This window comes from Sorex fumeus, unplaced genomic scaffold (genome assembly GCF_029834395.1).
Source record: "Sorex fumeus unplaced genomic scaffold, SorFum_2.1 ptg000036l, whole genome shotgun sequence".
In the NCBI taxonomy this organism is placed as follows: domain Eukaryota; kingdom Metazoa; phylum Chordata; class Mammalia; order Eulipotyphla; family Soricidae; genus Sorex; species Sorex fumeus.
The window spans coordinates 22,700,895-22,723,531 of NW_026606093.1; the positions used below are offsets into that span (position 1 = coordinate 22,700,895).

The 22,637-nt window shown below is 56.1% G+C and overlaps 1 protein-coding gene across 1 annotated transcript; it reads left to right on the forward strand.

Annotated features, from left to right (window-relative positions):
- Positions 1–1,610: 1,610 nt before the first annotated feature.
- On the forward strand, positions 1,611–22,553 carry ITFG2 (integrin alpha FG-GAP repeat containing 2). The gene is made up of 12 exons (XM_056117867.1): positions 1,611–1,814; positions 13,473–13,568; positions 13,809–13,850; positions 14,178–14,349; positions 17,494–17,633; positions 17,905–18,045; positions 18,380–18,476; positions 18,596–18,649; positions 18,755–18,846; positions 19,810–19,927; positions 21,425–21,598; positions 22,450–22,553. Exons 1-12 carry the CDS (start codon positions 1,719–1,721, stop codon positions 22,551–22,553), a joined length of 1,326 nt encoding a protein of 441 aa, XP_055973842.1. The 5' UTR covers positions 1,611–1,718.
- Positions 22,554–22,637: the final 84 nt, after the last annotated feature.

The window sequence follows — 22,637 nt, forward strand, 5'->3', positions numbered from 1 at the left end:
AACAGAACCTGCTGTACCTGCCGTCCCCATGCCTGTCCTCTTGCTGTCCCTTGTTCCCATTTTATTAGGCTGTCAGTTCCATGGGACTTCTAGGGACAAAACATGCTACCTCTCTCTCCTATCCCTGGGCAAACGATCCTCTCCTCAGTGCTTCTCCCACTAAAATTAGTCTTTGAAAGCAGGCCCAGACGCCGCACCATGAAAAGTCAACATGAAATTAAACTTGAACTTGCAGACTGTCCACTGTCCACTGTCCTCCCGTTGTTCGTTGATTTGCTCCAGCGGGCAATAGTAACGTCCCCATTGTGAGACTTGTTACTGTTTTTGGCATAACAAATACGCCACGGGGAGCTTGCCAGGCTCTGCCGTGCAAGCGGGATACTCTCCGTAGCTTGCTGGGCTCTTTGAGAGGGACAAAGGAATAGAACCGGGTTGGCCGCATGCAAAGCAAACAAACGCCCACCTGCTGATTAAACGTAGAAATGTGTCAGTTCTAGGACAGCGAGCCCGGGGATTGCACCGCAGGAGGTCAACCCGGTTCAATCTCCAGCATCCGGAAAGGTCCCTTGAGCCTCATCAGGAGTGATCCCTGAGCCCAGAGCCAAGGGGAGCTCGCCGGGTGTGACTCTAAGACTAAAAATCAAAAAACATCTCAGTGAAATAAGGGCTGGAGAGATAGCACAGCGGGTAGGGCGTTTGCCTTGCACGCGGCCAACCCGGGTTCGATTCCCAGCATCCCGTATGGTCCCCTGAGCATTGCCAAGAGTAACTCCTGAATGCAGAGCCAGGAGTAACCCCTGTGCATCGCCGGGTGTGACCCAAAAAGCAAAAAAAAAAACAAAAAACAAAAAAAAACCCCCTGCAATAAAAATTCAAGTTCACAACATTATTGTGCTCAATTACATGGCAAAATATGTGAAAAGGGCTTTGCAGCGATCATTTCTCATAGAACATAACACAACACCACCAAAAATGTCAGAAGCCAATGGAAGCAAAAAAATCTTCCCCGAAACGGTCCGAGGAGGACCGCTTGGTATATTTTCTATTTCTGTTTTGTTGCAGTGACTCCTAATGCTGGGATAATTCACGGGATTAAGTTGTATTCTCAACTCCCAACGGATAAACTGCGGCGCTTTACTTTTTTATGAACTGTTAGAAATCCTCATCAGGGGCTGGAGAGAGCACAGCGGGTGGGGCGTTTGCCTTACACGCAGCCGACCCGGGTTCGATTCCCAGCATCCCATATGGTCCCCTGAGCACTGCCAGGAGTAACCCCTGTGCATCGCTGGGTGTTACCCAAAAAGCAAAAAAAAAAAAAAAAAGAAATCCTCATCAGTGTTACGATTCTTATGAACTTTCAGGGATGGTGTGGGGTGGGGATTCTTCATTTGCTAGGGTTAAAAAGAGGGGAGGTCAAGGCTATCAAGCCAAGCCCTAGAGTGAGCCCTGTTGCCAGGGGAACAGAAAGGTCCGGCCACGAACGGGTTACTCCGGCTCCGCAGCCCTCGGGAGAAAGGGAGTGGCTACGGCCCTGTCACTCACGGGCTGGGCCCGCCCCTGCCTCGAGGGCCCCGAGCGCCCGCCTCCCGGCCGAGGTTGAGCGCGGAAGCCTGGGATTGGACGCTCGGGCGGTGACGCAACTTCCGCTCGGGCGGCTGTCGGGAGGGGCTCGGGGGCGATTTCGCGGGCTCCCGGCGGCCTGGGCCGGGGGCGGTGCGATGAGGTCGGTTAGCTACGTGCAGCGCGTAGCCCTGGACTTTAGCGGGAGTCTCTTCCCGCACGCAATCTGCCTCGGAGACGTCGATAACGATACGGTCAGTGCATGCGCAGTGCGGGAGGCGCGGCGGGGTCGCGCCGGGGGGGGCGGGGCGGAGGGGCGGGGCTGGGGCGGCCGGTGCCGCGCGCGTGCGCAGTGCGGGAGGCGAGGGCGGGGCCTGGGCCGTCGGGGCCGCGCGCCTGCGCAGTGCGGCTGCCGGCGTTGGGCGGGGGAGCCACTTGCCGGCCCCGGTTCAGTCCGAGCCCCGCCCCGCGCGACGCCGCGGGCTCTGCCCCTGGCTTTTCGGGGACAATCATAACCGACATTCTGCCCGGTCCACTGTCGGGTGCCCACGTCGGCCCGGTCTCCTGCGTCTGGAACGCTGAGCACCGCTCTCCGCCCCCCCCCCCAGCAGCGTCCCTTCTCCGATCCCTTTATCCAAACGTCAGAATTAGACGGAAAAACGCCCCCCTTGGCCTCAGGCCTCTGGCCCTGCACTAGATCCTCCTTCCTCCGGTCCTGGCATCGCATCGGATGCTGTCCCCATCACGAGTGTCCCTGTCTTGTTTCTGCTTCCTTGTTGGGGCACAACTCACAACTTAAAATGATTTCATTCTTTTTTTTTTTTTTTTTTTTGCTTTTTGGGTCACACCCGGCAATGCACAGGGCTCACTCCTGGCTCTGCGCTCAGGAATTACCCCTGGCGGTGCTCAGGGGACCATATGGGATGCTGGGAATCGAACCCGGGTCGGCCGCGTGCAAGGCAAACGCCCTACCCGCTGTGCTATCGCTTCAGCCCGTCCAATTTTCATTATTATTGTTATGCCCCCCCCCCTCCCCCGGCCGTGCTCAGGGCTTATTCCTGCCCTGCACTCAGGGGTCACTCCTGTCGGTCCTTGGGGGACCCTGTGTGGAGCCAGCCATGGAACCAGGGTCCACCGCCTGCAAGGCACCACCTGGCCCACTGTACCATGTCTCAGGACCCCTGTGCCAGTTAACATCACCAACGACAGACCGGGTGGGAAAGATAGTACAGGAGTTCAGGCCCTCGTCTTGCATGCTGCTGATCCCAGCTAGAGCCGGGCACACCGCCTATGGTCCTCCCAGCGCGGAGCACTGGCAGGAGTCCACCCCCCACTCCCTTCCCTGTCCCCCCAGCACTGCCTGGAACCAATAAAATAAACAGTGCGGGGCCTGAAAGATAGTACAGTGTGTAGGGCGCTTGCCTTGTACCCGGATTTCATCCGCCCTCCCCACCCCCCAACTCCCATATGGTCCCCAGAGCATCTCCAGGAGCAATGACCGAGCCCAGAGCCAGGAGAAACCCCTAAGCATTGCCGGCAAGCAAATTAGGGGCTGGCTTTTGAGATGCTGAGGGGCAGGGGGAGCAGAGCCAGTGCTTACACCCAGGGGTGCCTGGGTCAGAGATGGAACCCCAGGGCTAGGCGTGTGCTCCATCACTTGAGCCAAGCATCTCTTCAACTCTCCATTTATGAACTGGTGTGTGTGTGTGTTTATGTAGAGGGAGAGGTGCACACTGTCTTGGGGTGTATAGGGTGGGGCCAAATGGGGATACACCCAGGACTTTGCACATGTAAGACAGGTCCATGCACCACCACTTGAAGCCATTTGCTGAATTGCAAAATTATAAAATGAGTGGGCGGGAATGGTAGTACTCTGTATGTAGTTCAGAAGCTTGCCTCCCAGTAAACCAATCCTGGCTTGATTCCCAACCCAATAAATAGTCCCCTGAGTACCACCATGAGTGATTCTTGAGCACAGATCCAGGAGTGAGCCCTGAGCACCCCCCCCCCCAGCAGTTCATATGGTCTCCTGAGCACTGCCAGGAATAAATCCTGAGCATTGCTGGGTGTGGCCTAAAAACAAACCAAAAAAAAAAGGGAAAAAAAGATTTGTACCTTTTTAAAAATCATTATTTATTTATTTATTTTTGCTTTTGGAGTCATACACAGCAATGCACAGGGGTGACTCCTGGCTCATGCACTCAGGAATTACTCCTGGCGGTGCTCGGGGGACCCTATGTGATGCTGGGAATCGAACCCCGGTTGGCCGCATGCAAGGCAAACACCCTACCTGCTGTGCTATTGCTCCAGCCCCAATTTTTTTTTTTTTAACACTCAGATGTCCTTCCTTTTTTTTTTTTTTTTCCAATTTAGTTTTTGGTTTTGGAACCACACCGAACAATATTCAGGGTTTCTTACTCCTGGCTCTTTGCTCAGGAATCATTCCTGGTGGTCCTCAGGGGGGCCGTATGGGATCCTGGCGCTTGAACCTGGTCTGGCCATGTATAAGGCAAGCCCCCTCCGCACTGTACTACCGCCCGGCCACCCTTTGCTGATTTAAATAAATGAGTGGACTAAAGCAGAACTGTTCACGCAGCTAACAGTAGGTGTTGGCTTCCTTGCTGGTATTTGGTTAGAGTTTCCTGCGGCTCTCTATTAAACTGCCCGTTAGGTGCCAAGGATTCTGCTCGATTCTGGGAATTGAAGAGTGAGCAAAAGCCCCAGCTCTCATAATTCCCGGGTCAGACTGTGTGCGAGCCCTCCAAACAGCAGTGCCGCGAGAGGCATTGATTAAACTGTATAAAAGTTACAGCCCCAGCGCTTAAAAGAACAACGTGTAAAGGAGTGGAGCAGCAGCGTGGCTGGGCTGTTTATGGTGCAAAGTTCTCGCTGTTTTGCCTTTCTGGGGAGAGGCCGGGGAGGGGGCCACCCCTGGGGGTGCTCAGGGAGCATTCCTGTCTGGTGCCCGGGATGGAGCCAGTGTCAGCAGCATGCCAAGCATGCTTTACCCAGCCCCCCGCTACCCCCTCCCGGTCCTATCTCACTGTTTTTTTTTCCATCCCCCCAGAAAGGAGGTTAGATTTTGAGCCACTTCCGTCTGTGCTCAGGGCTTATTCCTGCCACCTAGCTGTGGTCAGGAGTCACACATATGGGGTGCCGGGGATCAAACCTGGGTCAACCACATGCATGACAAGCTCCTTACGCTCTGTGCTACTGTAGTGTCTTACTATCTCTTCCTTCCCCTTTTTTTTTTTCCCTTTTGGGTCACACCCGGGGATGCACAGGGGTTACTCCTGGCTCTGCAGTCAGAAATTACCCCTGGCGGTGCTCAGGGGACCACATGGGATGCTGGGAATCAAACCCAGGTCAGCCGCGTGCAAGTCAAATACCCTCCCTGTTGTGCTATCCCTCCAGCCTCTTCTTCTTTTTTTTTTTTTTTTTCGCTTTTTGGGTCATGCCCAGCAATGCTCAGAGGTTACTCCTGGCTTTGCACTCAGGAATTACTCCTGGTGGTGCTTGGGGGACCATATGTGATGCCGGGAATCGAACCCGGGTCGGCCACGTGCAAGGCAAACGCCCTACCCGCTGTGCTATCGCTCCGGTCCCCTCCAGCCTCTTCTTTTAAAAAAAAATATATATATGTGTGTATATATATATATATTTGTTTTTGAGTCACACCCAGCAATGCTCAGGGCTTTTTTTTTTTTATTGAATCCCCACGAGATACAGTTACAAAGCTTTCATGATTGACATTCAGTCATACAATGATCGAACACCCATCCCTCCAACCAGTATGCATTTTCCACCACCAGTGTTCCCAGTATCCCTCCCTCCATCCCCAGCCCATCCCACCCCCTGCCTCTGTGATAGGCACCTTCCTTCTCTCCTTCTTTTTCTCTCTACTTTTGGGTATTGTGGTTTGCAGTACAGGTACTGAGAGGCCATCCTGTTTGGTCCTTAGTCTACTTTCAGCACACATCTCCCATCCCGAACGATTCCTCCAGCCGTCTTTGACTTAGTGATCCCTTCTCCATCCCAACTGCCTTTTCCCCCCAGCACACAAGGCAGGTTTCCAAACCGCGGAGCAACCCTGGCCCTTGTCTCTCCTGTCCTTAGGTGTTAGTCGGTATTATTTTATATTCCGCAAATGAGTGCAGTCATTCTGTGTTTGTTCGGGGCTCACTCTTCCTTTTGTTTTGGGGGCATACTCAAGGGTTACTCCTGGCTCTGAACTTAGTAACCACTCATGGCGGTGCTCAGGAGACCATGTGGGATGTCAAGGATCGAACCGGATTCAGCCTCAGACGAGGCAAAGAGTCGTATCAGCCGTTCTGTTTTGCTCCTTGGGATTTATTCTTGGCTCTGTGCTCAGGGACCACACAGGATGCTGGAGATTGAAACTGGCTCAGCCGCATGCACGACGCGCACCTTACCTGCCATACTTTGCCATTTTAATTTTTTGAGTTAGGTTTTGGGGCCACAGCTGGCGATTCTCAAGGGTTACTCCTTACTCTGCACTCAGGAATTACTCCTGGTGGTGCTAGGGGGACCCCAGGGGATGCCGGGGATAGAACCCGGTCTGCCACATGCCAGGCAAGCACCTACCCGCTGTACTATTGTTCTGACCCCCCCGCCCCTGCCTAGTTCACTTTTTTTTCCTTTTGCTTTTGGGGTCACACCCTGCGATGCACAGGGGTTCCTTCTGGCTCTGCATTCAAGAATTACTCCTGGTGGTGCTTGGAGGACCATAGGGGATTTTGGGAATCGAACCCGGGTCGGCCACGTACAAGGCAAACACCTTACCTGCTGTGCTATCGCTCCAGCCCCTAGTTCACATTTTTAATGCAGAGCACCTTGACCATCCCCTACCCACTATCTCATCTTCTTCTTCTTCTTTTTTTTAAATATTTTTATTAGTGATACACCATGAGGTACAGTTGTAGACTTACAAATTTTTGTGCTTGGGTTTCGATTTTACAATGATCAAGTACCCATCCCTCCACCAGCGCCCATCCTCCACCACCACGGGTCCCAGCATCCCTCCCACCCCCCATCCCCTCCATCCCACCCTGCCTCTGTGGCAGGGCAATCCCTTGTGTTCTCTCTCTCCTTTTGGGTGTTGTGGTCTGCAAAAGAGTCATTGAGTGGCAATCATGTTCAGTCCATAGTCTACTTTCAACGTGCATCTCCCCTCCTGGGAGGATCCTCCAAACACCCTTTATTTGGTGCTCCCTTCTCTATCTGAGCTGCCCTTTCCCCTAGAATGCCCGGCTGGCCTCTAAGCCATGGAGTAATCCTCCTGGTACTGATCTCGGTTATTCTTGGGTATTAATCTCCTATTTTGTTACTTTATGTCCCCCAGATGAATGTGATCTTTTTGTGCGATCTATCCCTCTCTTTCTGACTCATTTCGCTTAGCATGATACTTTGCATGTAGTACCACTTGTATGTAAATTTCATGACTTCATCTTTTCTAACAGCTACATAGTACTCCATTGTGTAGATGTACCAAATTTTCTTTAACCAGTCATCTGTTCTCGAGCACTCAGGTTTTTTCCAAGAGTCTAGCTATTGTAAACAGTGCTGCAACGAACAAACAATTGCAGATGTCACTTCGACTATACTTTTTTGCCTCTCTGGGATATATTTCCAGGAGTGGTATTGCTGGGTCAAATGGGAGCTCAGTTTGAGGGGGGGAGGGGCCACTTCGGTGATGCTCAGGGCAAGCGCCCTACCTGCTGTGCCGTCTCTCTGTCCCGGCTGCTTTCTTTTTAACGTACCGCCCTTCTGCGTTTCATGGTCACCTCACTGCACTCCTTCCTGCCCCCCTCCAGTAGAAACCCCAGTCTAAAAGCATCCTTTTCCCATCCTCCTTGGGCTATGATGAAAAGGCATTTTATTTATCGACTTGATTTCCTCTAGGGTGGAAAGTTCCGCTCATGAATTTCTGTCATGTTTTCTGGGCTCTTACATTTCTTCTTATGCCCAGCAGCACAATTTTACGAGGAAATCAAGGGACACTCTTAGAATAGTAAAATAGAAAGGAGTTTTAAAATGTGCTTTGTCTGGTTGTCGTCTTTGTATAGAAGGAAGGGGGGATGCAATCTCTTCCCTCCTCCTCATAGCTTCATAGCACCAGATTTTTTATGGAAATTGCATTTTTCCTAAGTTCATTGCGTTGTTACAAACTTGGTTCTGCAATATTAGGTATTTCATTTATTTTTTTTAATTAAAATGAATTGGGGGCTGGAGCGATAGCACAGCGGGTAGGATGTTTGCCTTGCATGCGGCCAACCCGGGTTCGATTCCCAGCATCCCATATGGTCCCCTGAGCACCGCCAGGAGTAATTCCTGAGTGAAGAGTCAGGAGGAACCCCTGTGCATCGCCAGGTATGACCCAAAAAGCAAAAAATAAGTAAATTAAAATGGATTTTTGGGCCACATGCCCAGGGCTTACTCCTGCCTCTGCACTCAGAGAATCACTCCTAGTGATGTTTGCGGGACCATGTGGGATGCTGGGAATTGAACGTGGGTCAGATGCCTGTCGGGCAGACACCCTCCCCGCTGTAATATGTCTCCAGCCCATTAGTATCTTGGGGGAAAAAAAAAGTAGTATATAAAGTTTATAAGCCCCATTCTTTTTTTTTTTTTTAAATTGGAGGTTTTGAAGGGAAAGAGGGAGAGTAACATGCTCAAGAGAGATCCCAGGCTTCTCCAAGGGCAGAGAGAGCCCCTGCACACACCCCAGCATTAGACAGGAAAGCATGAAAGTCCACATCTCAAGAGGAGAGATGCGGGCGACACATGTGCTCGGGCACCACATATGCTTGGCCATGTGGGTACAAGCAGCACATGGGTTCGGGCAGCATATACGCGCCCTTCCTTTGTTCAAGGTGGCCTTTATAGGGTTTCTTCAACCTGCCCCTGCTTGTGGCTTCTACCTAGGTCAAAGCTAAGGAGGTTACGGTGGTGGTGGGGGGGGGGTTGAGCATGGTGATGGTCTTCTCTCCTCTCTCTCTCCCTCCCTCTCTCCTCTCCTCTCTCCTCTCTCTTTCTCTCTCTCTCTCTCTCTCTCTCTCTCTCTCTCTCTCTCTCTCTCTCTCTCTCTTTTTGCTCTTTTTGTGTGTTTTATGCCTTTGGCTTTAGTTTTAGGGCCACACCCTGAGCAGTGCTTATAGGTCTTTATTCCTACGGTCTGTCTCTGGTGTTGCAGGGGCTGACGCGGTAAGTACAGCACACGGCCCGCTGGGCTCAACACCTGGCTCCCATAGCCGCCCCCCCGCCCCCCCAGCACTGCCAGGAATAATCCCTGAGCATTGCTGGCTGTGACCCTCAAAAGCCAAAAAGAAAAAATATCTTTGGCAATGCAGAACAAAACCAAAACAAAAGTGGGGGTGGAGATGGGGTTGGCCCTGCTGGGGACAGCACATGCCCTGCGGGCGGGAGCTCCGCATTTGGGCTGTGACAGCTCATGGTCCCCCAAGTGCTGTTTTGGGAGAAGCCACCATCGTGTGTGTGGTGACAGAAGCCAGGTGCCCTCCTCTGGGAGGGAAATGCTTCCTCGAGTGGAAACTCACTCTGTGGGGCTGCCCCGTGCACCACTCTGCTGACAACCTTACAAGATAGACATTCTTGGTACCTGTGATTTGCTTTCAGTGGGGTTGGTGGGGGGTTGGGTGTTTTGGTTGGTTTTGTGTGGTCTTGGGGCCACACCTGGTGGTGCTCCTGGCTTACTCCTGGCTCAGTTCTCAGGGACCACTCCTGGTGGGGCTCGGGCTCCTCTGGGGTGCCGGGGATCAGACCTGGGGGGGCTCCTTATGGGTCATTTCATTTATTTTTATTTATTTATTTATTTTTATGTAGGAGTACTGCTATTTATTCAGCCACTGATTAAGCTGGTTGAATTGGGCAAAAACTCTATCTTACTTTTTTATAAATGTATTTATTGACTCACCATGAGAGCAGTTACAAAGCTTTCGGGTCTAAGTATCGGTCATACAATGAGACACCCGTACCTTCACCAGTGCCCATTCTCCACTCCAACAACCCCAGTATACCCCCATCTCATACCCTCCCCCTACCTGTGGGGCAGATGATTTCCACATTTACTCTCTCTCTACTTTGATCACATTCAATATTTTGACACCAGTCCCACCATTATTATTTGAGATTTTACCCCAACACTCAGATCTGCTGAAAAGGCAACAGTAGACAATTTGTGTTCTATTGCTGGTTATGAATAACATATGATGTCGCGTGGCTGCAGTAGTGGCCGCGTGATTTTGAAATTCTGAAATTTTAACTCTTAAATCTGGAGGGATTTCTGCCAAAACCTGCTGGGTTCCAAGATTTGCTCCTGAGTCTCTGGGATCATGGCCGTTATGCAGCTTGATCAGGATCCAGAAAGGCCATTCGTGGGTGATGACTTGGGTTCTCGTTGGGGTGAGGAGGACAGGACCCGGTCCACCCCCATCCTGTGAGGCCCTGTGTGTCTCATCACTGCGGGCCCAAACCCGACTGTCCAATGGCCTCTGGAGGATGATGGCCACCGAGCTGCCAGGAGGAAGCAGGTGGAGGGACAACACCCTTTCCCCCCTGGGGTGGCCCGGCGACAGTAACCTACTTGTGGTCAGACGCATTTCTGCCAAAAGCCTCTGGGTTCTGAGATTTGCTCCTGAGTCTCTGGGATCATGGCCATTAATCAGCTTGATCAGGCGCCAGAGAGGACGTTTGTAGGCAGTAACTTGGGGTCTTGTTGGGATGGGGAGGAAAGGGCCAGTTCCTGGCGAGGCCCCGCATGTCTCATCACTGCAGGCCCAAACCTGACTGTCCAGTGGCTTCTGGAGGATGGCGGTCACTGGGCCGCCAGGGGGAACAGACCAAGGCACGAAACTTGTTCCCACCTGGAGTGGCCCAGCGCCAATAACCTACTGCAGGAACAGGACACATTTCTGCCAAAAGCCTTTGGGTTCTGAGATTCATTTCTGAGTCTCTGGGATCACGGCCGTTAAGCAGTTCGATCAGGAACCAGAGAGGCCATGCCTCCAGTTATATAGCTGAGCCGGAGGTGGTTTGTGGGTGTGTTTCCCACTTACCTAACTTTTGGCCGTCTACTTTCTTGGTAAACTCTGCCCCAAGTTTTTGGGGTCTCGCCAAAGACACAGCAGCAATTTTGGGGTATCTGGAAGTCTGACGGCGCCATCAGGCTGCTGATGCACTCGCCTCACAGTTACAGATTGGCCTCCTGGTGGCACCATCCCCCCCATTTCATTTATTTTTAAAGTTGTTTTTTTTTAGGAGCCAGTTGCAGTAGTACGGGGGCACTTGCCTTGCGTACAGCTGCCCCCCCCCCAGTTCTGCCCCCAGCGCTCCCTGTGGTTCCCCCAGCACCCTCGGGTGTTTCCCCCAAAATAAATAAGTGAATTGTTTTGGTTTGGGGGCCACGCCTGACATGCCAAAACGCTGCTTGTGGGCTCTGTGCTCCGGGGTCACTCCTGGCCGTGGTCAGGAGACCATGTGGTGCCGGGGGCCCAACCCGGGCCTCCTTCATGCCCAGGTGCCCTCCGGCCCATTGATTGCTCACTCCCTCCAGCTCAGTACATTTTATTTTTCTTTCATGGATTTTTTTCACATTCAGTTTCATATTCCCACACGGGTTCTCTCTTAAGAAGCGAGTCTCGGAGCTGGAGCAGTAACACAGGGGGGAGGGCATTTGCCTTACACGCCGCCGACCCGGGTTCGATTCCCAGCATCCCATAGGGTCCCCCGAGCACCGCCAGGAGCCATTCCTGAGTGCAGGAGCCAGGAGTTACCGCTGTGCGTCGCCGGGTGTGACCCAAAAAGAAAAAAAAAAAAGCGAGTCTCAGGGTCAGACATATAGTTCCGGGTTCAGGTCCTTGCCTTGCCCCAGCTCCACCCCCGTTCAGTCCCTGAGCACCACCTGTGGTGGCCCCCAAACCGGGGAAAAGAAAAAAAACGAACAAAAACAAAACCCAGGCTCTAGAGCACCCACTGTATTGAACCCTCAACTGGAGCAGATCAGATGTAAATAAACGTGATTTATGATTCAGAGGTAGGAGAGCCCTGCAAACTTCCATGCCTCTTAAAAAAATAATAAAATCTTGCATTTGACTTCAGTCACTATTATTAAATTCCAGTGGATTTAATAATACATTTCTTTTTTTTTTTCTCCCTTTTTGGGTCACACCCGGTGATGCACAGGGGTCACTCCTGGCTCATGCACTCAGGAATTACTCCTGGCAGTGCTCAGGGGACCCTATGGGATCCTAGGAATCGAACTCAGGTCGGCCGCCTGCAAGGCAAACGCCCTCCCCGCTGTGCTATCTCTCCAGCCCCAATAATACATTTCTTTTGAGGGGGCTGGAGTGATAGCACAGCGGGGACGGCGTTTGCCTTGCCACATCGATTCTCAGCATCCCATGTGGTCCCCCCCGAGCACTGCCAGGAGTCGTTCCTGAGTGCATGAAACCAGGAGTAACCCCTGTGCATCACCGGGTGTGAACAAAAAAGGCAAAAAAAAAAAAATTCTTTTTTTTTTATTACTTTATTTATTTATTTATTTATGACTAAAGCAACATAGTTTTAAAAATTTTTTTAGCAGCATAGTTTTTATTGAATCTTATATCGAACTACCTGAGGGGAGAGACAGAGGGGAGATGTGTTCAAGAGAGAACACGGGCGGCCAGGAAACAGAAGAAACAGGCGAGGCTGCCGAGCTGTGTCTGACCCCACCCGCCCTGCCCGCTTTGGGTGCCCTTGCTGCGTGCCGGGCGGGGCGGGTGCCCAGAGCCTTCCAGGCCCGTCTCCGGCTCTTCCTGACGGCTCACCTGCTCCATCTTTGTTGCCTTTGGAACCGAATCTCCTGAAAATCAGATATTAGCGCGCTCTATTTTGAGAACAGGAAGGCGGGTGGGGGTTGGATGTCCTCCCGAGGGGAAGTCAAGGGCTATTTGTGGAAGTGGTGGTTGCTGCAGCCACTTTCCCGATCACGTTCGCCCCAGGACAGGGCAGCCAGTCCTTGGGGGCAACTGCCCGACCGAAGCTCTAGACCCACATCAGGACCCCGGGGGAGGCTCTGTCCAGGGGGACGCGAGGCGGCAGGTGGGAGGCTCCCTCCTGAGAGCTCAGCTGCCCCCTGAGACACGGGAGGCGCAGAGTGTGAATCCTGCCCCCTGCACCCCTGCCCGCTGTGCCCGCCAGGCACCCCATTCCCTGTTTACTCAGACCCAACGAGATCCAAGAGTCATGCTCGGCCGGGAGGAGTAGGGATCAGTCTCTTTGTCTTCAGCATCTCTTTGTCGGAGGCTAGATTCCCCAGGTGTCGACCCTGGGGGGGGGGGGGTCTCTTCAAAGCATGTCTCATTTTTTTTTTTTTCTGTTTGGGTCACGCTCAGCAATGCACAGGGGTTACTCCTGGCTCTGCACTCAGGAATCACTCCTGGCGGTGCTCAGGGGACCATACGGGATGCCAGGGATCGAACCTGGGTTGGCTGCGTGCAAGGCAAACACCCTCCGCGCTGTGCTATGGCTCCAGCCCCAAAGCATGTCCCATTTGTTTCTTATTATGCTTTTTTTGTTTTGTTTTGTTTTTTTCTGGGGGTGGGGCGGGAGAACCACACAGGAGGTGGTGCTCGGGACCTCTTCCTGGCTCAGTGCTCAGGGATCACTCAGGGACCATTAAGCTGGGGGGATCGAACCCAGATCAGCCGTGCTCAAAAGGCAAGCCCCCGACCTGCTGTACTCTCTCTCCTGCCCTCGTGCCCGCAAGATTTGTGATGAAGTTGGGGAAGGCTCAGGGGGCTTGTGATCCCCCCTGGGGTCCCATCCGTCTCACTGTCTGCCCCTTTTCTCTCTCTCTCTCTCTCTCTCTCTCTCTCTCTCCCCATCTGCAGTTAAATGAACTGGTGGTGGGCGACACCAGCGGGAAGCTGTCTGTGTACAAGAATGATGACAGCCGGCCGTGGCACACCTGCTCCTGCCAGGGCATGGTTTGTTCTCAGAAGCGTGGGCCGTGCGGGGAGGGACACGGAGTCCTGGCTTGGACCAGTCTTGCTCCGGTCACCGTGTCCCTGAGCTCAGGGACGCGGTGACCAGGGGCTGTGGGTGTTTGTTTGGCTTGGGGGCAAGCGATGGTCCTCAGAAACCAGCCGGTCCTCAGGTCCTGGAGGGCAGGGGGGGCCCAGCGCCCCTCCAGGGGTCTCCCTGAGCCTCCCTCTCTCCTTCTGCAGCTGACCTGTGTCGGGGTTGGCGATGTGTGCAATAAAGGGAAGGTAAGGAGCTGGAGTGATAGCACAGCGGGGAGGGCATTTGCCTTGCGCGCAGCTGACCCGGGTTCGATTCCCAGCATCCCATAGGATCCCCCCCCCCCCCCCGCGCGCACTGCCAGGGGTGATTCCTGAGTGCATGAACCAGGAGTAACCCCTGTGCATCACTGGGTGTGACCCAAAAAAGCAAAATAAATAAATTAATTAAAGGGAAAGTAAGTGCTCAGGAACACGCGCGTGGGCGGGATCCCTGACCTCTGGGCGCCGACCCGCGGGCCCACACCCCTGCTTCGTCCCCCAGTCCCCACCCCTCTGTGCCTCTGTCATCCTCAGAACCTGGTGGTGGCCATCAGCGCCGAAGGCTGGTTTCACTTGTGTGACCTCACCCCCGCCAAGGCCCCGGACGCGTCTGGGCACCACGAGACGCTGGCGGCCGAGGAGCAGCGCCCCGCCTTCAAGCAGCACATCCCAGCCAATACCAAGGGCATGTTGATCAGCGACATCGGTGGGCGTGCGGCCTCTTGGGAGTGCGGGGGGCTGGGGTCCGGGGACTGGCAGCCCCTCCAGTTCTCGGGTCGGTATACCGCCCAGGAAATAGTGGTGCCCCCCCCACCTCTTATTTTTTTCTAAAGTCTTTGGACCGCACCCAGCGATGCTCAGGGGTCACTTCTGGCTCTGGGTTCAGGAATCACACCTGGCAAGGGGCTCAGGACCGTATGATAGGATGCCGGCGAGGGAACCCAGGTCAGACACGTCCAGAGCAAACGCCCTCCCTGGGCTGTCTCTCTCCAGCCCTCCATGCACACTTGCGATGCATGCAGTCGAAAGTTTGGGGGCCATTTTATTGTTTTCGATGACAGCTGGCAGTGCTCTGGGCTCTGCTTGTGGTGGGGGTGAGGGGTGCCAGAGATTGAATCCAGGTCAGCCATGTGTAAGGCAGGCGCCCTACCCACTGGACTAGCTCTCTGGCCCCATTTTGCAAGTACTTTTATTTTTTATTTATTTATGGGCTGGAGCAATAGCACAGCTGTAGGGCGTTTGCCTTACATGCAGCCAACATGGCCGACCCGAGTTTGATTCCTCCGCCCCTCTCGGAGAGCCCGGCAAGCTACCGAGAGTATTTCGCCTGCACGGCAGAGCCTGGCAAGCTCCTCGTGAAGTATTTGATATGCCAAAAACAATAACAACAAGTCTCACAATTTGTTGTGAGATGTTACTGGTGTCCGCTCGAGCAAATCGATGAACAACAGGAGGACAGTGCTTATTTATTTATGGCTTTTGGGACCACACCCAGCGATGCTCAGGGGTTACGCCTAACTGCACTCAGGAATCACTCCTGGCAGTGCTTGGGGGACCCAGTGCGATTCTGGGGATTGAACCCAGGTTGGCTGTGTGCAAGGCAAACGCCCTCCCCACTGTGCTATCGCTCCCGCCCCTTGAGTCCTTTTTTTTTTTTAAATTTTTTTTTAACCAATTTTATTTATTTATTTTGCTTTTGGGGGTCACACCCGGCGATGCACAGGGGTTACTCCTGGCTTTGCGCTCAGGAATTCCTCCTGGCGGTGCTTAGGGACCATACGGGATGCTGGGAATCGAACCCGGGTCGGCTGCGTGCAAAAGGCAAACGTCCTCCCTGCAGTGCTATCGCTCCAGCCCCTTTAAATCAGCTGTGATTCCGCACCTGGATTTGTCACGGTGAACGAAAAGACGGAAACTGGGGCTGGGGGCCAGGGAGAGCCCAGAGGGCGACGGTGCAGGCTGGAGGCCCCGGGTGGTTCCCCAGCATCACCAACTCCCTGCACACCCGCGGGGTGCAGCCCCAGCACAGCTGCTGTGTGTCCCTCCCTATCCCCCCCCCCCAAAAAAAAAAGTAGAATTTGAGTCCAGGAAGAGAGCCCCAGGGCTGGAGCACAGGCTCTGCAGGGAGGGGGTGCTCCCCCCGCCCCCCGCCTCCTCCCTCCAGTGCTGCCCAGAAACTGTGGCTTGAAACCAAAAAGAGAAGAAAATTTTGCTGCCCTTCCCAGTCCTTTGCTCCGAAGAAACAATATAAAGACAACGAAACAGGGACTGGGGCCATAGTACAGCAGGCAATGCTTACCTTGCAGGTGACTGGCCCCGGGTTCCACCCACAGCCCCCCACGTGGCCCCCTGGAGCCCTACCATGAGTGTCCCTGAGCACAGAGCCAGGAGGCGCCCGAGCAAACAAACGTGCCCACGGGGCTGGGAGGTGACTCAGCAGTCAGTGCTTGCTTGTATGTGACCCCTGGTACTGCAGTCAGCAAAGTACTTATTTTTTCAGTGCCGGAGGGAGAAGGGGAGGGTCTGGGGCCACACCGGCAGTGGTGGTCTTTTACTCTTGGCTCTGTGCTCAGGGATCATGCCTACCAGGGCACCAAGCCCGGGTCAGCTGCGTGCCAGGCAGATGCCCTCCCCAGTGCACGGTCCTCCCTCATTCCTAACCGCAGCAGGGTCTGAATCTAGTTATTGGCTTTTTGGATCATGACAACATTTGCCCACGACCAAGCTCTTAACTTACAGTTAAGCATGATGGCACTGGGGCTGGAGCGATAGCACAGCAGTAGGGCATTTGCCTTGCGCGCAGCCCAGCCTGGCCGAGCCAGGTTCGATTCCTCCGTCCCTCTCGGAGAGCCAGGCAAGCTACCGAGAGTATCCCGCCCGCACGGCAGAGCCTGGCAAGCTCCCCGTGGCGTATTCGATATGCCAAACACAGTAACAACAACTCTCACGGTGGAGACGTTGCTGGTGCCCGCTCGAGCAAATCGATGAACGACGGGAGGACAGTGCTACAGTGCATTATGGCACTTTGGCCAGACCCATCTCGATGCCACGGTATCACATAGCTCACCGCTTGCCCTGGGTCCATCCAGTCCCTCATCGGGACCCTGCTTTTGGGGGTGCTAGGAAGTAAGGGCAGCTGAGGCTTAAGTTGCGAGAACAGAGCTGGATTTGTTGGGTTACTCCCATCACAGTGGTCACATTCTTCTGGGTTTACTTGTCACTTCTTTCTGTCTGCTCTGTTGACTTGTAAATATTGTTTTTCTCTTCCCCTTAAGTCCTCTGCATAGTTTAATTCAGAGCGATGCCCTTTTTTTTTTTTTTTTGCTTTTTGGGTCACACCCGGCGATGCTCAGGGGTTACTCCTGGCTCATGCACTCAGGAATTACTCCTGGCGGTGCTCGGGGGACCATATGGGATGCTGGGAATTGAACCCGGGTCGGCCATGTTGGCTGCGTGCAAGGCAAACGCCCTACCCGCTGTGCTATCGCTCCAGCCCCGCCATGTCCTTTTAGTATGGGCACAAGAAGACAGTTAATGCTATGTTTCTGTAACGTGGGAGCTAATTGACTCCAGATAATATCGCTGTCCTCCCTCTGTCTGGAAGGTGAATGGACGGCAAGAATCAGGCCCCGTGGGTTGTGTCTCCAAGAGAACACGGGAAGTGCCAGAACTTATGGAGCGGGGCTAGAGGGGCGTGTGTGGGGGGGAGAGCTGCAGGGGGGCCAGGCGTTGGCTTCCAGGCGAGTCTACTGAGTGGTGTGACGTTAGCGGGGCAGGGGGGGGATGGGCCGCGTGGAGCATCCCGGGAGCACCATGGGGCCTCCACGCTCATCCTGGGCTCTGCCTCCAGACGGAGATGGACGCTTCGAGTTGTTACTCGGTTACACGGACCGGGTGGTTCGCGCCTTCCGCTGGACGGACCTGGGCGAGGGCGCCGACCATACAGCTGGACAGCTGGTGTCACTCAAGAAGTGGGTACTGGAGGGGCAGGTAGGCCAGAGGCCGGGCGTGGCACGGAGCTCCTGGGATGGGGAGGAAGGGGGGGGGGAGAGCAGTTGGGCCTGGCTGTGACGCGGGAAGAAGGACGGGTCCCCGCAGAGGGGGTCTGTCCCCGGCGGGGTCTTGGAGGGGACGGTGAGTGAGGGCAGTGCGGAGGGATCCCAGGGCAGGTCCCGGCTGCACCCACGTGGGGGCGACCCCGGGCAGGCTCCCTGTGGGCTCTCCCCCTCGGCTCCCGCTCAGCCCCCGTCCCCCGGCACAGGTGGACAGTCTGTCTGTCATGCCAGGGCCCCTGGGCACTCCTGAGCTGATGGTGTCGCAGCCCGGCTGTGCTTATGCCGTCCTCCTGTGCACCTGGAACAAGGACCCCGGGGCCCCTGCCGCCTCCGAGGGGGGCACGGAGGCCAACAGGTAAGGGGAAGCCAGCCTGGGGTCAGTGATGTGGGGTGCCTGGAGGCGGCCTCAGTTCTGTGGCCCACTGAAGATGGTTCTCGGGGGGCCCCGGAACACAGGGATTTCCCCCCCCGGCCCCCCCCCCCCCCCGGTGGTCCCCAGAAGACGCTGACAAGGTCCCGCCCTGTCTTTCCCACCTGCTGCTGGGCACACACGCCCAGCAGACTGAGCGATCGGTTTCGAGGCTGCTTCACCTTCTAGGGGCTCTCAGAGCAATTGTGGCCCACCCAGGTCCTGGGGAACTCGGCCGTGGGGTCCCCCCCGTGACCCTCTACTCCCCACAGGGATGCCCCGGCTCCCGAGATGTTGTGCTGCACCAGACATCTGGCCGCATCCACAACAAGAACGTCTCCACACACCTGGTCGGCGACATCAAGCGAGGTAGGTGGGGGTTCGCACGCTGGCGGGGCTACAGGAAGGACCACCCGCGTGCCTTGGCCCCTCACCCATCTGCTCTGGTCTTGCCCGTCCGCCCCTGTGTCCATCGGTCCCACCTGCAGGCCACTCCCCGGACAGCAGTGGCTCTGGCCTCTTTGCTCTCTGCACGCTGGACGGTGAGTTTCCGGCGTTAGCCTTGCTGGTGGGGGTGGGGGTGGGGGGATGGGGGGGCGGCATGCCCCAGGGTGATGCCCCCAACCTGGCCCCTCTCCCCGCTGCAGGGACACTGAAGCTGATGGAGGGGGCCGACAAGCTGCTGTGGTCTGTGCAGGTGGACCATCAGCTGTTCGCCCTGGAGAAACTGGATGTCACGGTGGGTGGACGCCACGGTTCCCCAGACACCCTTCCCGGGGTGGGGGGGGGGGCAGCACCCACCCCCCAGCTCCCGCTCTGCCAGCGTCCTGTTTGTTGGGGGTGGGGTGACCGGTGGGGTGGGAAGGCGAGGGAGCCAGCCAGGGCTGGGCACTGCCACCCTGTGAGCCATGGACCAGGTTCCGACGGGGAGCTCTGCGGGTGCGGGTGCTGGGGCGGGCACCCCGGGACCCCTCGTATGAAGCACACTTCCTCCCTCCCGGCCCTCGCCTGCACCTTCAGGACAGTAGAGCCCTCTCGGGCTGCGTCCCCCACGCTCCAGGACGCTGAGCGTTTGGTTGCTAGTGTTTGGGGGGTGAGGGAAGCCAGTCCTGTGGCCTCCCACAGTGCGGCTGGGCCAGCCTTGTTCGCTTACTGCCCTGCTGGACAAGAGTTGGGGGGGGGTCAGCGCTTTCCTGCAGAATAACGGCTTCAAAGAGAAGCCAGTTCCCAGGAGGGCCTTCCGGAGTGACTGATGAGTCCTGGCTCCGGATACGCTTTATTTTTCTTCTCCAGTTCTGTTTCTCCGAGCTGTGTGTGGCGCTGCCCCGGGCGTGGGGGTGGGGCTGCCGTTAGTGCCTCCCCCCCCCCCCCCCACCACCACCACACACACACACACACAGCCAGGCTGTGTGTCCTGAGTTGCCTCTGGCCTGGCCCAGCGAGCTGGAGCGATCACTTTGTTTCCATAAGCTCCTGTTTCCTGAGCATGAAATCGGGATGGCGACTGTCTGCTTTGCCTGTCTGCTCCCCGGCATTACGTAAGGGCCCTCGGCTGGCAGCCCCGCCTCGGTGCCCGGCGCAGGGGAGGGTTTCCTCTGCAGCCGGCCAGCTGCGGCCAACCCGCCTCCCTCAGCTCTGCCACCCCAGCCCTCTCCGAGACGGCTCCTGGCCGCTCCTGCATCCTGCCCGGGGCCCCTTCCAGGGCGACGGGCAGGAGGAGGTGGTGGCATGCGCCTGGGACGGACAGACGTACATCATCGACCAGAGCCGCACCGTCGTGCGCTTCCAGGTGGACGAGAACATCCGAGCCTTCTGCGCAGGTGGGCAGCCGTTTGCTCTCTCAGCACACCCCTGCCGTAGTCCACATGCACAGTCTCACAGGCACAGTCTCACAGACACAGACTCAGACACAGAGACACACAGACACATACAGAAACACACAAAGAGACATATACAGAGACACATAAACACACAGACATGCGCGCGTGCGCACACACACACACACACACACGTGTGTTTTGGCCCTCTGGTTAGAGGGCTGGGGCTGGGCACTCGGTTGCCTTTTTTCCCTAACGCAGGGGACACAAGAGACAGTGAATTTCCATCTCTGAGTGTTACATTTACTTATTTGGATTCGGGGGGGGGGGGGCCACACCCAGCAAGGCTTACAGGCTCCTCCAGTCCCTGTGCGAATCACTCCTTCCTTTCTAAATTTTTTTTTGTCTTTTTGGGTCACACCCAGCGATGCTCAGGGGTTATTCCTGGCTCTGCACTCAGGAATTACTCCTGGTGGTTCTCGGGGGACCATATGGGATGCCGGGGATTGAACCCAGGTCGGCCGCGTGCAAGGCAAAACGCCCTACCCACCATGCTATCACTCCGGCCCTCCTTTCTAAATTTTTTATTATTTTGGCTCTGGAGCCACTCCAAGCCATGCTCAGGGGTTCCTCCTGACTCTGCATTTAGGAATTATCCCTGGCGGTGCTGGGGGGACCCTATGGGATGCTGGGGATCAAACCAGGGCCGACTGCATGCCAGGCGAGGACTTTATCCACCGTGCTCTCTGTGGCTCTGACCCCTGTGCTTAGTAAGGAACCCCCTTGGTGGTGCTTGGGGGGCCATGCGTGGTTCTGGAGATTGAACCAGGGTCCCCCACGAGTGGGACCCGCACCCTCCCCGCGGTCCTGCCTCTGAGTATTTGTAGGCAGGGTGGGGGGATGTGTGAAGACTGGGAAAGTGTTTTCCCACCAGACACCGTCAGAACTCTGGGCTCGTCCCCAGCCGAGACCTCGGTGGCAGCAGGAATCTCCTATGGGGGTCCAGGAAGAGCTTTGGCCACTGAGGGATGGTCGGGAGCGGCCCGTGTGGGTTGGTTGCACATGCCACAGCCTGAGCTGGGCTGGGCTGGCCGCCACGTCAGAGCCTTGCTCTCTGCCCCCTGGACGGTCAGCCCTGCTCCCCGCCGCTCATGTCCCCAGAGCGTCCTCGGCGACCAGCCGACAGTGCTCAGGGCTTGCTCCTGGCTCAGGGGACCACTCCTGGTGGTGCTCAGGGAACCAGATGTACCCGGGATGGAGCCGGCTTGGTCACAGGCAAGATAAGCACCTCATCCCGGCACGTACTTTCTCCCCGACCCCTGGCTCTCGTTCCTGTGGCACCCCACGCCCAGGATGGCCAGGAGGGTACTGAGTGCCCTGCGGAATAGGGCCGTGGCGCTGTGGGGTGGGTGGGTGCGCCGCACTGGCTGTCTCACCGTGCACTGTGGGCCCCCAAACTTGTTCTCCTGCCCCCTAACCTCCCCCCCCCCCCCGCCCCAGGCCTGTACGCTTGCAAGGAGGGCCACAATAGCCCTTGCCTCGTGTACGTCACCTTCAACCAGAAGATCTACGTGTACTGGGAGGTGCGGCTGGAGCGGATGGAGTCCACCAACCTGCTCAAGGTGCTGGGGCCCGACCCCGAGTACCAGCGCCTGCTGGCGGAGCTGGGCGTGGGTAAGCGGCAGCGCCGGCCAGGACACGCCCGTGAGACCCTCTTCATCTGGTTGGGGGGACGGGGGTGGCAGTTCTTGGGGTCCCCAGTAGTACTCTCCCGTCCTGCACACACGGGTCTACACCCGCAGTGCTCAGGGCTCACTCCCAGCTCTGCACTCGGGGACTCACTTCCAGCAGTGCTTGCGGGGGGGACCCTGTGGGGTGCTGGGTGGGGATCGAACCTGAGTCCGACACCCTCCGGCTGTGCAGTCACTCTGGCCCCCTACTTCCGTTCTGAGCTGGCAGGATGTGCTGCTTGCGCCCAGTTGAGCTGGCGCTGGCCGCCCCCTCGGGGGCCCTGGCGGGGTCTGGGAGCCGTGTGGCCGGGGGGATCGGCCTGGGTTCCTTGGGCATGCACAGCATACATCCCTGTCTCCATTGCTGACTCCCAGTCCACCAGCTTTCTTTTTTTTTTTTTTTTGCCTTTTGGGTCATACTTGGTGATGCACAGGGGTTACTCCTGGCTCTGCACTCAGGAATTACCCCTGGCGGTGCTCAGGGGACCCTATGGGATGCTGGGAATCGAACCCGGGTTGGCCGCGTGCAAGGCAAACGCCCTACCCAGCCCCACCAGCACTTTTTTTGTTGTTGTTCATTTTTAAGCCACTCCTGCCAGGGCTTACTCCTGGCACTGTACTCAAGGGCTGACTCCTACTGGACCCATATGGGGTCCTGGGTTTCAAATCCTGGTCTGTCCCCTGCAAGACAAGCCCCATAGCCTGTTTGTACTGTCTCCCTGACCTGCCACCCCCCCCCCCAAAACACACACACACACACACACACACACACACACACTGTCTGCCCCCCCTCAGATCCTGACGACCTCCCAGCTGCCCGTAACCTGCTGCACCAAATCCTCTACCGTCCGGATCAGCCTCTGCAGGACACCCCTGCTGGCCACCAGGACCCCACCTAGCTGGGCCGGCCCAGATGCAGCAGAGGATTGAGACCCCCCCTCCCCCATGACCCTCGTGTTCGTGGTATTGGCTGGAAGAGGGAC